Source organism: Lepidochelys kempii, chromosome 21 (assembly GCF_965140265.1).
Source record: "Lepidochelys kempii isolate rLepKem1 chromosome 21, rLepKem1.hap2, whole genome shotgun sequence".
Classification (NCBI taxonomy): Eukaryota; Metazoa; Chordata; order Testudines; family Cheloniidae; genus Lepidochelys; species Lepidochelys kempii.
Genome location: NC_133276.1, coordinates 14,173,381 through 14,190,958, shown reverse-complemented (window position 1 = coordinate 14,190,958; position 17,578 = coordinate 14,173,381). Strand labels below are relative to the sequence as shown.

General features: G+C 50.9%; 2 protein-coding genes across 10 annotated transcripts in view; one reads left to right on the top strand and one right to left on the bottom strand.

Moving 5' to 3' along the window:
- Positions 1–321: 321 nt before the first annotated feature.
- On the top strand, positions 322–10,763 carry MYOG (myogenin). The gene is given in 3 exon segments (XM_073320080.1): positions 322–879; positions 6,841–6,922; positions 10,642–10,763. Coding segments are annotated over 3 exon segments (762 nt in total).
- Positions 10,764–14,007: 3,244 nt separating this feature from the next.
- The window catches only part of PPFIA4 (PTPRF interacting protein alpha 4), a 166,066-nt gene continuing 162,495 nt past the window's right edge, over positions 14,008–17,578 (bottom strand). For all 9 annotated transcript variants that reach the window (XM_073320166.1, XM_073320174.1, XM_073320175.1 and 6 more), the window contains one exon: positions 14,008–15,425. The gene's annotated coding sequence lies outside the window, so the exon portion shown is untranslated. The remainder of the gene's footprint in view (positions 15,426–17,578) is intronic.

Here is a 17,578-nt window from a genome sequence, read left to right as displayed (position 1 = left end):
ATGATGCAGGAATGCAGCGTGGAGCTGCCAGCCCCGGGAGCAGCCTGATCATCAACAGCGCTGGAAAGAGAAGAAATGAGAAGGACTCAAACAAGGCCGTTGTTTGCGAGGTGGCTGAGCCGCTGTCCAACACATGCCAGCTCCCCCGTCCCCCCGCCCCCCAGATACAGCGCAGCCCCGGGCAGCCTAATCCCCACAGGGAGAGCACATGAAATCAGATGGACAAGTTTTGATGTGAGGCAGCAGCTTAGGGCAGGCTCAGGTTTCCTTTAGGTTTTTCTATATTTATCTCTGTGATTTAATGCCAGCGCCAGGGTTTAAATGCCACCAAACAGTTGGTGTTAGGAGACAGAGCAGCCGCACACTCTGAGCAGGCTGCTCCCCGCCAGCCGCTTGCCCATGGAGCTCTTTGAGACCAACCCTTACTTCTTTCCAGACCAGAGGTTTTACGATGGCGAAAACTATTTGAGCTCCCGTTTGCAGGGCTACGAGCAGGGGGCGTACCAGGAGCGGCCGGGCCTGGGGCTGTGTCCTGAGGGCAGGACGGGGCTGGAGGAGAAGGGCTCGCCCCTGCCTGAGCACTGCCCCGGCCAGTGTCTGCCCTGGGCGTGCAAGATCTGCAAGAGGAAAACGGTCTCCATCGACCGGCGCCGTGCCGCCACCCTGCGGGAGAAGCGGAGGTTAAAAAAGGTGAACGAGGCCTTTGAGGCCCTGAAACGGAGCACGTTACTGAACCCCAACCAGCGGCTGCCCAAGGTGGAGATCCTGCGAAGTGCCATCCAGTACATCGAGCGCCTGCAGACCCTGCTCAGCACCCTCAACCAGCAGGAGCGGGAGCAGAGGGACCTGCGTTACCGCAGCAGCGCCTCCCAGCCAGGGGTAAGTGCCCAGCGCCCCGCCCAGGGAGACCGCAGCTTCCAAAGCCGGCCCCCACCCAGGGAGACCGCAGCTTCCACAGCCGGCCCCCACCCAGGGAGACTGCAGCTTGCATAGCCGGCCCCCGCCCAGGGAGACCGCAGCTTCCATAGCCGGCCCCCGCCCATAGAGAGACCGCAGCTTCCACAGCCGGCCTCCGCCCAGGGAGACCGCAGCTTCCACAGCCGGCCTCCGCCCAGGGAGACCGCAGCTTCCATAGCCGGCCTCCGCCCAGGGAGACCGCAGCTTCCACAGCCGGCCCCCGCCCAGGGAGACCGCAGCTTCCACAGCCGGCCCCCACCCAGGGAGACTGCAGCTTCCATAGCCGGCCTCCGCCCAGGGAGACCGCAGCTTCCACAGCCAGCCCCCACCCAGGGAGACCGCAGCTTCCATAGCCGGCCCCCGCCCAGGGAGACTGCAGCTTCCATAGCCGGCCCCCGCCCAGGGAGACCGCAGCTTCCATAGCCGGCCCCCGCCCAGGGAGACCGCAGCTTCCATAGCCGGCCTCCGCCCAGGGAGACCGCAGCTTCCATAGCCGGCCTCCGCCCAGGGAGACCGCAGCTTCCATAGCCGGCCTCCGCCCAGGGAGACCGCAGCTTCCATAGCCGGCCTCCGCCCATAGAGAGACCGCAGCTTCCATAGCCGGCCCCCGCCCATAGAGAGACCGCAGCTTCCATAGCCGGCCCCCGCCCAGGGAGACAGCAGCTTCCATAGCCGGCCCCCGCCCAGGGAGACCGCAGCTTCCATAGCCGGCCCCCGCCCATAGAGAGACCGCAGCTTCCATAGCCGGCCCCCGCCCAGGGAGACTGCAGCTTCCATAGCCGGCCCCCGCCCAGGGAGACCACAGCTTCCATAGCCGGCCCCCAGCCATAGAGAGACCGCAGCTTCCACAGCCGGCCCCCACCCATAGAGAGACCGCAGCTTCCATAGCCGGCCTCCGCCCAGGGAGACTGCAGCTTCCACAGCCGGCCCCCGCCCATAGAGAGAGGGAGCACAGCGACCACCACTTCCCAGCCATGGAGAGTGCATGTACACCCCCTGCCTCCCAGTCCAGGGGAAGGTGGCCTAGAAGGGCTGAGAGTCGAGGCTGGTGACATCTGAAAATGGGCTGACAAAAGTGACCCAGAAAGGGGCACATGGAGACCAGTCAAGAAAGCAGGTGACGATCCCCTGGTCAGTGTGAGCAGCCACAGGGGCACAGGTTGCAAAGCGGTTTTGATCGTCAGCATTAAATGCCTGATATGCCCTATAACCCCTTCCACAATAACCCCCCAGTCTCCTCCTTAGGCCAAGCTCAGGTACAACTCGTGGCTGCTGATAACGCCAACAAGCAAACGAAGAGGGATCTTGAAATTCTCCTCTCTGCGTGGGCAAGCGCCGTCCTTTCTCCTTTCACAAAGGCTTAGAATGTAACAAGACACAGTCCCTGCAAGGTGGCATTGCCCAGGAAAGAGTCAATATTTTGTGCCTAGGATGCGTTCCTGCAGGGGGATGCGTCAGGGCAGATTTGCCAATATGTTCTCGCTGCTCTGCTCTGCTCTGGCAAAACAGCCTTGTGCCTGGATTCAGTGTTGCTAGAACAGCTGCCGTGTAGTGGAGAATCTGGTACATGCTGTATATACTGGATCATAATATTTGGGCAGTAAATGCTCTAGGCAATAAAAAAAAGTTAACTTCCTGAGCTAGTCTCATAGAAAGGCCCCTGAGCCAGGCACGCTAAGAGCAAATGTCTGCACATCCTTACAGCAAATGCGACTGGCACCTGGAACGGTCTTTGCAGCAGATGGCACTTGAGTGGCAAGCCCTCGCGCATATGCAGAGGAGAGGGCAAGAGGGTGTGGGTGTGGCTGGGAACAAGGCCACCTGTTTAGCACATTTGTTTTATTCAGTGTGCCCATCCAAGTGCCACACAAGGGCATTGGGGCCCCACCCAGAGTCTCAGAACCAGAACTGCCAACCATACGTATTCAAAACTCATGAGTCAGGGCTAGAGCTGGGTCCATTTTTTGGTTTCACGTTGAATTTTTTTTTGTACTTTTCAATTCTCCTAAAAAAAAAAAAAATTAAAAATTTGTTTTCAGTTTGACCGAAGACAGTTTTATATTTTAAATGTTTTGGAATTGCCAGTGAGCTGAAAAATCCATTCTTTGCCCAGTTCTGGTCAGTACTCACCACCGCCACAAGACTGTCTTAAAAATTATGAGATTTTTAAAAGATAATACACATTGGGTTCTTTTTATTTGCCCCCTGGTTTCTCAACCACTAGAGTTACACTCCAGTCAAGCTTTTCTCTAAAACCCCTGGGGCTAGAAACTTACTTTAAAACAACAACAAAAAAAGACAGCTGATATAGCCAGTAGTCACTTGACTTCAGGAGCTGGAGATTTAAGAAAAATCTCTGACTATTATAAGACTCCTGAGAAAAATATAAGAGTTGTCGATACCACAAAACTTCCATAACATTTTTGCACATTTTAAGAAATGTGAAAGACTGCAATGCATTCTGGGCTCAATCCTGTGGGGTGCTCAGCACACTGCACATTCCTATTGTGGTCAACAGGAGTTGAAAGTGTTCAGGACCTCACCGGAGGAGCTCTTTGTTTGCAATATCTCGCTGCCCATGCTCTATGGATCACAGTTCCCGAGGCGCAGATCTGGCTGTGAAATATTTTTTTCTTTCTTGTTTCATTACTTTTCATTCATTTTCTTTCACGATAATGATCAGAATTAAGAAAAATCTCCACAAGCAAACAACCAGATGAGGCAAATCTATAGGAACAAAGGTGTGAAAACTAGAAAGTATGCTCAATTGGAATTGATTTATATGGATTTCTCCTGCAGTATGGAAATAAATCAATGCAAACTGCTTACCAAAACAACCCAAACCAGGCAAGTGCTATGTTAAACTGTCAGGGCTAACAACTTTTCTTCAACCCATTTTAGCCTCCTTACCTCTTCTCCTCCTCCCAACTCCTAGGTAGGACTGATCAAAGGTGTTTACTTTAAGTGTATAATGTAAAATCTAACCTTTTTGTGAAACAAATTCATTTCCATTACGTTTTTCTATTTTTGGACAAAAGTCAAAATGAAAAATGCACATTTGTTTTGTTATGAACTGACATTTTAAATTGTGTTCTGGGTTTTTTAGTTTTTTCTCCATATTTTTCATTTCTCTCCCTTTTCCATGGGGATAAAACAAACAAAAACCAAGGAAATGAAAAGCCAAACAAAATGGACATATTCAATAAAACATGAAGAACTGAAGAAGAGCTGTGTGTGGCTCGAAAGCTTGCCTCTTTCACCAGCTGAAGTTGGGCCAATAAAATCCGTTATGTCACCCACCTTTTCTCTCTGAAACAAAACAAACATTGTACATTTCAATTCACTTAGCTGGAAAGTGATTTTAAAAATCCATGGAAAAATTGGAATTTTTTTCCTGGAAAATACTTACCGTTTTTCAACCAGATCACGCTTGTGGGTTAACTTACTGGATAATTGGAACAATGTAAATCACCACAAAAAAACAAAATACAAGAGAAGATGAATTCTGATTCACTAATGCCTTTGATTCTGTTAAACAATAACTTTTTTCCAAATGCAGTCATACCCTGCAAAGATACCTTCACTGCAAAGAATTGGTGCATTTTTATTTCAAGATGATTACACTGATGTGAAAACATTGTGGAGACAAGGCAAAAGTAGCTCCATAGAGCTAGATGAGATCAATCCTATAGCCTTTCTCCCCTTCCTGGGGTTTACCACAACTTGCTTCATCAAAGTGAAAACTACAATGTCCTACGTACACCAGGATTTTACATCAAGATCACTCTCTCAAGTTAGTTATCTTGACAGAAAAACATACCTCTTTTTGCAGTGAAGACAGCATCTCACAACGCAAGGGAGCAGATCAGTCTGTATAAATCCCAGTGATTTTGCGCACTGGTTCCCTGTTTAATGTGTGAGAAGAGACAAGGGGTATATGTCTTCACTAGACTTTTTACCTGGAGTTAAAGAATTGCCAGGTAACTCAAGATACATAACATAACACCGTCCCCACCGCCACATTTGGGCCAGGCTACATTTGATCTTCACCCAGCTGTAGCTCACGAAAGCTCATGCTCAAATAAATTGGTTAGTCTCTAAGGTGCCACAAGTCCTCCTTTTCTTTTAGCGAATACAGACTAACACGGCTGTTACTCTGAACCCTAGGCCAGCGTTTCTCAACCTGGTCAGGTTGGTGACCCGTTCTTTGAAGTGAAATATTTCCGACCCCCTTATGTTTGCAACGCGAGAGTAAATAATGTGGTCAATGCTATGCCTATAGAATGTATTTGTGTGGGACCCTTGAGAGGATGGCAGACAGTACTCGACCTTGAAACATCAGCAGTGAGGGAGCAAGATTTTCTTTGCTTAGAGATTATAATAACATTTTTACTACCCCCCTGGGCCCCTGACTGCCTTTTCTGACTTGCCCCCCACCATCCCAGGGGTCACGATCTACCGGGTGGAGAAGCAACCCTAGGCTAATCCCTGTGATGTTTGTAGACTTGATCAAACATGTATTTGGTCCATACCAGCCTTTACAACTGTGTTAAGTACTACAAGTCAATTAGCACCCAGTTAATTCCAGGTAAAAAACTCTAGTGAAGACCGGCCCAAGAGGGGCTAAGGAGTGGGGATTGCTGTTGCATGACCTCCGACTGCAGTGTAGCCCTACCCAATGGCATCTTCTGTTAACCCCCCGTTCCCCCTCCGATAGCATCTAGGCATGTAGGTGACAGGACTGTTTATATGCAAGGACTGTTTACCAGGAGCAGGTATAATGACTCCAAACTAGAACTCTTATTGGAGCAGTTGTCCCCAATATGGCCCCATTTTGATCTCAGCACGGTTGCTCTGCACTGTGGTTTCAGAGAGGAGCTGAGAAGCCACCTGGCGGGGTGCAGGTGTGACCAGGGAACGGTTGGAGAACAGACGCCGCTGTGTGCTTCCCAGCTCCAGTGAGGGTGGCCAGTCCCTCCCCTCTCCCTTCATTTGCTCTTGCTTCCATTCCAGTTTCTGCTATGTTCAATATCTCACTTCACACTTCTCCCCACCACGGGCCAAGGTGTTTTTCCCTTCTCACATGTCTTCTCAGGAGCTTTCCCCCAACTGCTTTTCTCTCCAGTGTCCCTATTTCTTCTCATACCAATTCATGCTCCTAAAACCTTCTCTTTGCCCCCCCCTCGTCTTTGGTCCATCTGCTGGGGTCTCTGCCTCCTCCCCAGGAGAGAAATTCCCAACCCCAGGCTTGTTAGCAATTGACCCTACACAGATGTGTAGAAAGACTCACCAGAGTTAAAGCCCCTATTGTCCTTCACAGCAGCTGATCCCATTGGGGTTCAGTTTACTGTCCCTTTCTTTCTTGAATCCCAGGAATGGAGATTCTGCCCTGAGCTCCAGGGGACGAAAATATTCCTAAGGATTGAGCTAGACCATCATGGGACCTGTTAAGGTAGAACAATACCCTAATCTGCTCACACACTCTCAGTTCCCATGAGCACAAAACAGCCATTAATGATCTGATCTGCCACTTATAAGATCTGGACACTCTCCTCAAGGTCCAATCCTTGCCCATGGGTCTCACAGAATCCACCTTGGGAGATCATTGTTTTAATTCTTAATTAATATTGAAAACATAGGACTTCTCACTCTGAGCAGGTTGGATACAGTGGTAGTGTGCTTCCACATGGACTGAACGTGATTTTTAAAAGAGGTTTGCTTTTCTCACTGGGATTGAGGGAGAGGAGAGCTAGGGCCATCTGGGCCAACTGAGTGGAGCATTTCAGAGCACACCTGGGAGATGACCCTGGGAGATGACCCAGTGTGAGGGTAGAGCTCTTGGCATGAGTAACCCTAACAGTGATTATCTCCTCCTAATTACAGGTGGCCAGTGAGTGTGGGTCCAACAGCGCCTCGTGCAGCCCAGAGTGGAGCTCCCAGCTGGAATTCAGCAGTAACCCTGGGGGTAAGCAGAGCACATACCTCAGACTGGCCTCTTTGTCCCAGTGCTTTTGGGATGAAGGACAAAAAACTGGACAGTTCAGCTCAGAGAACTGGATGTTTATCCAAATTCTCTGAGCTTTGGGGACATTGCTCCCTCCAAAAGGCCTTCCTAATTCCCTTCTCACATAACGTCCTCTCCTCCCTACAGGCCCAGTCTCCCCTTTGCCTTGTCTTTTTGGTAGGCCCAGAGACCATCATCCCCAATCCACTGTTTTCAAGGGGTGTCCAGATGGTCCTTCCAGATATCCAGGAGACAGGTGGCTGTTCAGCTAGTCCTCAGAGCCCCATGGCAGCATCTTCTGAGCCAAGGGCAGTTACTGACCATCCACCCGCAGCGGGACCCAGACTGTCCCTTTAGCCACCGATAGGTTGTGTACCCAACAGCTCATCTCCCCAGAGCCTCCTCAAATTTCAGCAAGCCCTGCCCACCTGGCCAGGGCGTGAGAATGGCCCAGGTGGCAGCATTTCAAGTCCTGGCTGCCACCTCCCAGAACTTGTTGCTACGGCGATTGAGGGAGGGAGTGGGCCTGGTGCTGGACCACCTCCTCCAGAAGCCACAGCAGATAGGATGGGAGGAACTGAGGAGTGTTGTGGTGGTGGGGGATGTTCCCAGGTGGAAGGAGGGCACCCAGGGGTGGTTTTCATAGAAATTTTTCATAGAATATCAGTGTTGGAAGGAACCTCAGGAGGTCATCTAGTCCAACCCCCTGCTCAAAGCAGGACCAATCCCCATTTTTTGCTTTTTCCAGACCCCAGAGGAATTTTTCTCTAGGAAAGGGAAAAGGGTTGCTTGGTTCCTATTTTCTCGTCCTTCAGGCTTTTGTTATTCTGAGAGATGAGACTCCAGATGCTCCTAAACCGATGAGCTCTTTTCTCCCTCTGAGTTCAGGAGAATCCAGGATTTACTTCTGTTCTGAAGGGATATTACCTCTGGAGCTAGCCTGCCCCTTTGCTGCCTTTTCAGCGACTTGAGAATCAGGAGCAGAAGCCTCCGCACATGCCTAGAATAACACTAGCCTTTCTTCTGCACTGCAAAAGGATCCAGACATTGCAAACTCATGTCAGTCTTGATGTCCCCTCGCCCCACTAAGGATATGTCTCCACAGCACAATGCCCCCGCCCCCTCCCCGCCGTGGCAGTGAATCTCAGAGCCAGGTCAACTAGCTCGAGCTGGGCTCTGAGTCCCTCCCCCTTCACTAGGTCTCAAAGCCAGGCTCCAGCCTGAGCCCAAATGGCTACATGGCTATTTTTAGCCCTGCAGCACGAGCCCAAGCCAACGGACCCTGAGACGCCCTGCCACGGGTCTTTTTTTGCTGTGAGTCGTACCCTAAGCCTTGTTCACCATCACTGTGTTGCAGGTTTCCCCTTTTGGACACAGCAGGCTATTTTCACCCCAGTTGTAACACCTCAGCTGATACTCATCCTTTCCGAAGGGAACGCCCTAGACTGAGCTTCTGCATAATGCCGGCCAGCACATTTCTCCCAGATACCCTTGTACTGAGACTGCATTCAGACTAAAGCATTTCAGGCCTCAGGAGGCTAACCTGTGTCCTACAGGCAGCAAACAGGAGAGATGGGGCTACCCCCCACACCTGAGGCCCCAGCCGTGGCACAGAATTGATTAGGTGGGAGATGGCTGGAGGATCCCTGCTCTTTTCTGCCTGGTTCCTGTCTGTCAGGCCATCACGCTGGATGATTCTGGCTGCACTGATTCAGGGTAGACGCAACATAGCTTTAAGACGTAGGCTGTAGGAGACCCACTTGCAGCTGGAAATGGAGAAAGCAGCTGCTCAGCTGGTTTTGGTTCCTCCTTAGTTCCAGCTGCTAACTCACATCATCTCGAAATACATTCAGGACTGGGGCTGACTGGAAAAATGCATGCTTTATTCCAGGGGAAATTTGGACTTTTGGTTTGGGGAAAAAAAAACAACCAAAACAAAAATGCTGAAAACTGAAGAATGTCCAGCTAAAAAACATTTTCTGCTGCAAATCTTCAGTTTGGGGGATTTTTTTGGTTTTCCAACAAAAAATGGTAAATTTCCCACAGAAAGCAGACACTTTCCCCAAACATTTTTCATTTAATAAAAAACCTAATTTACTGTTGGAAAGAAGATTTAAGGGAAAATTTTCAACCAGACATATTCCTTGCTTCCTGAAAGGCCTTCCCCATGTCAGCAAGTGCTGATATTCCCACAGTGTTGAGTGGGAAGAGAGAGGGGGGTGGAGTAATTGCTAACAAGAGAGGAGGTGTCCATGAGACAATAGGAAATTAGGAATTGCCAGACTGATCAGACCAAGGGTCCAGCTACTCCAGTATCTTGTTTCCAACAGTGGCCAGTGCCAGCTGCTTCAGAGGGAGAAACCTGCACTAGCAGTTCTGGGATAACTTGCCCTCATGGACAGCTTCCTCCTGACCCCAGAGTTACAGGTCAGCTTATGCTAACCTTGTTATAAATGTCTCACTCTTTTCTGAATCCTGCCACTCTTTTGGAATCAAAGAATCATAGAATATCAGGGTTGGAAGGGACCTCAGGAGGTCATCTAGTCCAAGCCCCTGTTCAAAGCAGGACCAATCCCCAACTAAATCATCCCACCCAGGGCTTTGTCAAGCCTGACCAAAACTTCTAAGGAAGGAGATTCCACCACCTCCCTAGGGAACCCATTCCAGTGCTTCATCACCCTCCTGGTGAAAAAGTTTTTCCTAATATCCAAACTAAACCTCCCCCACTGCAACTTGAGACCATTGCTCCTTATTCTGTCATCTGCTACCACTGAGAACAGTCTAGATTCATCCTCTTTGGAACCCCCTTTCAGGTAGTTGAAAGCAGCTGTCAAACCCCCCTCATTCTTCTCTTCTGCAGGCTAAACGATCCCAGTTCCCCCAGCCTCTCCTTGTAAGTCATGTGCCCCAGCCCATGAGTCAGTGAGCTCTTGTGGCAGTGAGTTCTACCGGGCACTCATGGAGTGTGAGAAGGATTTCCCTTTAGCAGTTTTGAATCTGCTGCCTTTCAGTTTCATTGAACATCCCCCTGCTCTCATGTAACTTTTTGTGAATAGACGTTATCTCCCTTTACTACATCATCAATTATTTTGTACACTTTACCTCTGAGAGGCGATGAATAAGAGGGGACATGAGGAAACAGTCCTAATCTTTTCAGTGTTTTCCAGTCTCTGATTGTTCTCATGACTCAGCTCTGTTAAGACGTGGTGCACATGACCCAACGAGTGTGTTTTCCCATCTCTGACATTTCATCACTTACCCTAGAAGGGCCCTTACATTTGGGAACAGAAACTGCTTAAGGTGTCCACCACAGCTTGGCATTTCTCTCACCCCTCGTTCAGGGCTGCAGTCAGGGGATCACAGCAGGGAACAATTGTCACCTTTCCTAGCAGGTCAGTGAAGCTGGGCAAGTTTCACTCCCTGTAACACCCACGTATCTGAAGGAATGATGGGAGAGCCACACCCTAAGTGCTGATCTTCCATGGCCTGGCAGAGCTAGAAACACTTTGGTGATCAAGGCAAACACTTTCTGGACAGCGCAACGGCCCTGAACAGATTAGTTCCTTCCCTTTCAGCTGCAGGGATCCTGGTCATTCCTCTTAGGTCTCCCTCAGTCACCTTCATTGGCAGTTTGGTCCCCAAAATCACCTTCATATGGTTTCCTCTCTTGCTCTCTGTAGATCATTTGTTAAATGACGAATCCTCTGAAGACCACAACCTTCACTCCCTGTCCTCGATCGTTGAAAGCATCGCGGTGGAGGATGTGGCTGTCACGTTCCAAGAAGAGAGGGTTCAAAACTGAGGCGGGCAGAAGCCTCTGGGGCTTTTTAGAGTCTTCCCCGGCTGGTAATGAGGTGGTAATTTGGCACCAGAACTCTTCAGACACTGGAAAATGTATTTACCTGTCCAAAGTCATAGACTGTAACTGGTGAAGCCCCTTATCCAATTCCCTAATCATAGCAGAGTGTTTCCACTTGGTCAGCTAAGAGACAAAGGATAAACCGGCTGTTTAAAATGAAGCCTACATTAATACACAAGCTAGTGACCTGATTTTCAGGGGTGCTGAGTCCCCACTTCAATAGGAGTTATGGGTTCTTGGCCTCTCTGAAAAAACTGATCAAAGCATTTTGACATGATTTATTGTAACTGGTACTCAAGGGAGGGGGGCAGAAGCGACACAACTTCCGTGTGAGAAGGAAGGATTCCAGCGTGGGCTTTGTGTTTCGTTCCCTGTTTGTGGAAGTTTGTTTCTTTGGGGGCCAATGTTTGTGTGTGGTTTTTTTTTTTGTTTTTTGTTTTGTTTTTAAAAGATGCTGTTTGACCAACTTCCTTTGCCAGCTGGTGTTTTGCAGGCGCGGGAGCCGTGTAAATGCTGCCGTCGGGGTCTTTTCTACTGAGCGCTGTGTGGAGTTGCCGGGGTGGGGTTTTTTATTGTTATTTTTGCTAACTTATTTGGACTTTTTTTTAAATAAAGGCAGTCTCGTTTGAAATGGCTTCTGGGTCTCTGTGTTGCCTGAGGGTCACTGTCCCTCTCTCAGGCATGGCTCGCTGTGGGAGACTGGCTGCTTCTTGCCAGCCTTGTGGATCTGCTTCCATTAGGAGTCCAGGAAGCAAACACAGAGGAGAGGAGGATGCAAGAGCTCAACCCAATTGAAGTCACTGGGAGTTCCAGTGCTAATTTCAACAGGAGCTGGCTGGGGCACTAATTTAGATCAGTGCTACGCAGGAGAACATTCCCCTTCTAGTCACTCATGTAATTCCCAGCGTTTTCGTACCAGGAGCTCCCTTACAACTGATAGTCACAACAGATCTTAAACATGCTTTTTGTGCTGTGTTTGTACAACCCCTAGCTTGCAATGGGGGTGAGGTCCATGGCTGGGGCTGATAGCTGCTACCTCAGTACAAAAAGTAACAATAAAGTAACACCCCTGTGAACTAGGTAAGGCACCTGTCAGAACTTAGTTCTGGAGACTGTACGCAGAAGTCCCTGGATCTTAGCCCCATGCTCAGAGAATTGGACCACACCTCTCCTTTGATCTGCCTGTCCTCATCCACCTTAGCTCCAAGAATGCCAGGTTCCCTGTGGTGGAAGGGGGATGAATGCCCCTTCTACCTGCAGAGGAACAGGAGAGAATGTCCTGCCTCCCTAGCCGTGCAAGCCCCCCTGTCCCTTTAAATGGGGATCTCCCACTCCGCAGCACCTTGTGCTAGACACTGGCCGGCGCAGGAAGCTCCAGATGCATCATGTGCTCCAATTAAAAGATTCATAGATTTTTAAGGTCAGAACAGATCTTTGTGATCCTCTGGTCTGACCCCCTGCATAACACAGGCCAGGGCATTTCACCCGGCGATTCCTGCTTGGAGACCAATAGTTAGTGTCTGAGCAAGAGCAAAGCATTTGCACAGTAGGAAAGCCACCAGAAGTTGTTCCAACAGTTAATTACCCTCACTGCTAAAAAGTTGCACCTTATTTCTATCCTGAATTTATCTAGCTTCAACTTCCAACCACAGAGCCGTGGCATAAACAAGCTTTGTCTGCTATTTTAAAGAGTTGTCTAGTATCAGAAATCTTCTCCCCCCATAGGTACTTTTGGAACATGATCAAATCACCTCTTAACAGTCTCTCGGATAAACGCGTTCCTGGCTAGGAATCGGTCTTGTCGCGCTCTTCTGAACCCTCTCATTCTTTCCCTTGGGGCTCAACAGCATGAGAACCTGACAACTTGGAAATGAAGCGTTAAGATGCTACTTCGCACACAACACAACCTCAGCTTTGCCCCCGGAGGGACACCACAGGAACTTCGGGCCTTTCCCTAACAAAAATGTCCTTTTTCTTGGTTTCTCTACAATACCAAATCAAGACTCCTGCTCATCCAGTCCTTCACTGTGGCCTCTGAGCTGCATGAATAGGAGGAGTAATTGCTGCTGGTTGACATGTCACACTGTGCTGCCTTTCTGGTTCGTTTCCAGTTGTACAATCACAAGTAAAGAAGCTAACAATGCATTGGGGGTGTTCCTACAATTAGGTTCCTGCAGGTCAGTCAAATATTGTTCACTCCCAAAGAGGCTATACAGAAAGGTGTTGGCACCCTAAAGGGGGCACAGTTGAGGATGAATTGTGTGTGAAGCTGTACTGACCACAGCCCTGTGAAATTTCCAAGTTTATGGGTTGTTTGTTCTTGCCACCCTAATATTCTTTGCAGGGATTTGTGGGTAGGCTTAACTCCGCATTTCTCGGTTTGCTAACGTTTGAGTCTGGTGCTTTGAAGTGCCAAGTCCCATGGGGGAGCAGAGAGCCCCGTTATGCAGCAAAGACCAATCATTTTGGGGAGTAGATTCCCAAGAGTGGCATCAGCATGGCAGAGATTCAAGAACAGGCGTTGGTGGGAAGGCATCCTGCAAAATCATAGAATATCAGGGTTGGAAGGGACCTCAGGAGGTCACCTAGTCCAACCTCCTGCTCAAAGCAGGACCAACCCCAACTAAATCATCCCAGCCAGGGCTTTGTCAAGCCTGACCTTAAAAACCTCTAAGGCTGGAGATTCCACCACCTCCCTAGGGAATCCATTCCAGTGCTTCACCACCCTCCTAGTGAAAAAGTTTTTCCTAATATCCAACCTAGACTTTCCCCACTGCAACTTGAGGCCATTGCTCCTTCCCTGGCGTAGTAGGGGCAAGGGAGCTCTTCATGTGCATGCACGGCAGATTTTCTCGGCCGGACCTGCCCAAGAGCCCAGCCGGGATGTTTTCATTCCAGGACACGCTCATCAGCCTCCCGTTGGCAGAAGACAGCTACTGATGGCGGTAGAGCCATCACCTTTATCTAGGTTTCAGAGGGGCAGCCGTGTTAGTCTGTATCCGCAAAAAGAACAGGAGGACTTGTGGCACCTGATTGATGAACCCATTTATTTGAGCATCAGCTTTCGTGGGCTACAGCCCACTTCATCTAGTGGCTCTTCTCAGTGACCCCCAGTGAAGTTAAGGCTGAGCTGTGGTGGTCTTCCAATGGGCATGGATACAGAGGAGAATAAAGCACAAGCCACGTGTTGCTTTAAAATCCTGTTTATTGGAACACACACACATCCTTCCCCACCCCTTTTCAGGGCTTGGAATCCATGCAGTACCAATAATATGACAAAGAAACAGGGTATTGATATAAAGGGGCCACTTACTCTTCAAATTAAAAAAATATTTAATACTGTATTAGGCAAGTAATACACCAAAAGACATTGCAACTGTACAGTCTCTCTGATATTGCACTTCCAAACACACATGATGAGTATAGGTCATTCCAGCCATCTATAAATACCACACTAGAAACAGGGGCCACACAAGGCAAAAGTGGCATGAGGAGACAAAGAGATCCTACCCTACAGGGAAGAAATGGAAAGAGTCAAGAGTCTCCTGCACCAGTTGCTACCTAACCTCAGAGGGGCGGGTGGTGGGAGCTCCCGCTGCACCCACGGCTGGGGCAGGTGTGGTCATTTCCTGGGTGACCAAGCGGGAAAGGGAGGGGTGGGGAGATCATCTGCTGTTTGAACGTCTAATGTGTCCTGTGCACTTCTAGAGCCTATGTGGCTGGAGAGGGAGGCGTGGGGGCAGCTCCCGGCCTCCCCCTCACTGCCCATTGCAGATCGGTTTGGTGCCTCGAATCCTCAGAGTGCTCTCAGCATCAGCTCAGTTCACACACACACAGATACTGCTCAGTGTACACACGGCACGCGAAAATACTGCGTAACCCGGCCTAGTCACTAAGCTCACCTCTCCGTGAGGGGCAGCCCCCGCCCTGCACCAGCACAGACCCCTCTCACCCCGCCCCCGAGGGCAGCCCCCTCTCTGCAGCAGCCCATAAGCCCTGTGGCTTGGTGCTGAAGCCTGGTGTCTTCCCCAGCCCGTGGGCTGTCCTGGCAGAAGCTCCTAGCCGTGAGGCCTGGCACCACGGCTCGTGTATTATAGAGAAGGGGGATTCCCTCTTGTTCTCTTGGCAGAGGGCTCCTTGGCTCCCTGGTGCCCGCGGTGAGGAGACGCCAGCGCGGCTGCCCTCAGCTATATCGGCAAAACGAAACAGACACAGAAACAAAGTGGACAAATCTTGCAGGCCGGCCTCAAGGCGTCTCCGCCCCGCACATGGGGCCGGACCTTTCGGACGGAAACACAGCGCGGCCAGCTGACCACGCCTGCAGCAGAGAGGTGCCCCGTGCCGCTCTCAGAGGAGCCTGTATCCGTGAGGCAGGTGAGGAGGGAGGATGGCTGCAAAGCCACAGAGGTTACCGGGACCTAGGGGGACCCAAGAGGAGACTGGGAGGGGGTGGGGTTGTGTACAAGCGGGAGGCGGCGAGCGTCCTTTTCGGTCCACGTGGCCTGTAGCGTCTGGTCTTTGGAGCAGAGGCGCAGACGTGGTCTGGGATTCCGGCCTAGTCCCGGAAGGCAGCCAGCAGGTAGCCATACAGGAAGTGGGAATGTGCTGCAAGACAAAGTGCGAGAAGCCCTGTTAGCATGAGGGGACGTGACACTGAGCTGCAGCAGCTTCCACTTGCCTTCCTCCAGGGGCTCGAGCAGCTGGGGCTTGCCGTGGAGCAGGGCAGGGGGTTAGCAACCCCCCTGGCTTATCTATCTCAGGGACTTCCATAGCCCCCATTGCCATAGGGTCTAAGCGTTCCTTGCAATCTTTACAAGGGTAGTACAATCTTTACCCTCACATTCTTCTGGGAGGTAGGGCCGGGCTTTTGCTCCATTGCACAGACGGGGACTGAGGCCCAGAGAGGCTAGGTAACTTGCCCAAGGTCACACAGGGAATCTGTGGCAGAGCCAGGAATTGAACCTGGGTCTCTGGCTAACACCCTCACCACTAGGCTGCACTTTTTCCATTCCAGTGGGGCCCTCCCAAATCAGGAGGTGGAGGCAGCTCCAGGACAGAGACCAGGCCGGCTGTTTGCGCAACACCAGAAGGTTGGGCTTGTTAGGGACAGTCCCCTGGGGGCAGGGACCAGATCTGCCTAGGTCTCTGGACAGCCCCTAGCACAGAAGGACCCTGGTCTGTAGGTACCACTGCAGTACAGATAGTAACAACTAATAACAACCAGCTGGGAGGGCAATGGGAGCATCCTCTCAGGGGGCGCAGTGTTTCCATCAGCCAGAGCTGCCCCTGCTGTACAATGCATTGATCAGCACCTGGAGCAGGAGCAGGGAGAGTCCGATGTTCTCACAGGGTGTGATGCAGGCAAATGCAAGACCCCTGTGATCCATTCCCTTCGTGACTGGCAGCACATCTCCATGAGCCCCAAGAGGAGAGCTCTGGGCCTGCCCTTGCCCCCTGCTCAGCCCCTCCCCAGTCACCAGCTCTCAGTGAAGATCACCTGGACCAATCCAGCAAGCAAGTGAGCAGAGGGGAGCAGCGACCTGGGAGTTAATGGGAATGGGGTGCACTCTAGACATGCAGGTTTGAGTAATTGCCTCAGGGGCAGACAGGTCCCCGAGGCCAATGCACCCGATGCAGGCCCAACGCTGGCTTAGTTGCTCTGTGCCACCCTCAATGGCCCTCCATAGTCTCACACTGAACATCCTCCTCCCCAGGCTCCAGGCTGCATGTCCTTCACGTCAGCTGTGTCGGCCCCCCTCTGTACTCGTCCCCCTGCTGCAGGCCCGCCAGGCCCCTGTGCTCCAGTTCCACGTACCATGCCCGTTCTAGAGCCTTCTGGCCAGCACTGCAAAGCACGGTCACCTGCTCATTAATGAATTCACATGCAGCAGGGGAGTGTCTTACTGAGGCTAACCTGCTCTGGAGCGAGGACGTGCTGATGAACAGAACTGCTCCACGGCGGGTTGATGCCAGTGCTCCGTGCAAGCGGGCGAAGTGACCGGCCCTGAGTCACACAGCAAAGACATTGCCAGGGACAGAGCCCGACAGTCCTGACTCTAAGCTCAAGCTCCAACCACTGGGACGTACCCTGTGCGTTACTCTGTCAAATCCCCATGAAGACGAGGGTGGAAAGTGACTTCCTTTGATGTCCAGGGCCATACACTTGGCTGGGGTAAACCAGCACAGACCATTGATTGCCATGGAGCTGATTTACATCAGCAGATGATAGGCCGTAGAGGGTTATGAAACATCTTTCCTGCAATTACATTGGCGTGTCTCTGCAAGCACTGTGGGGCTGTATCTCTACGTCCATCCACAACACATCAGAAGAGAATCCTTAGTTAGAATTAAATGTTCAGAAAGCAGCATCCCATTAAAACCGACTGCAGAGGTACTGGTCCCTCCTCTTAGCCAGCGCCCTCCCCACTTGTCTCATCATTCCCTGCTGCATACCGTCCAAACACTAGACTGGGACAAGGAGGGTGAGGGAATATTTTCTCTTGGACCAACTTCTGTGGGTAGAAGGGACACGCTTCACTGAGCTCTTCCTCAGGTCTGGAGTTAGCTAGGTAGGAGTGTCGAAGGGAGGCCAAGTCAGGACACTAACCTGCCACATGCAAACTCACTAATGAGCAGGAGACAGTGCTTGGTGACGCTGTGACAGTTTGTACTCTTACAGTCACCCTTTTTACAAGTCTAGGATAAATTCTGTACAAAGTATGCCTGTAGGGCATCATTTGAAAACTCATAATCTGCTG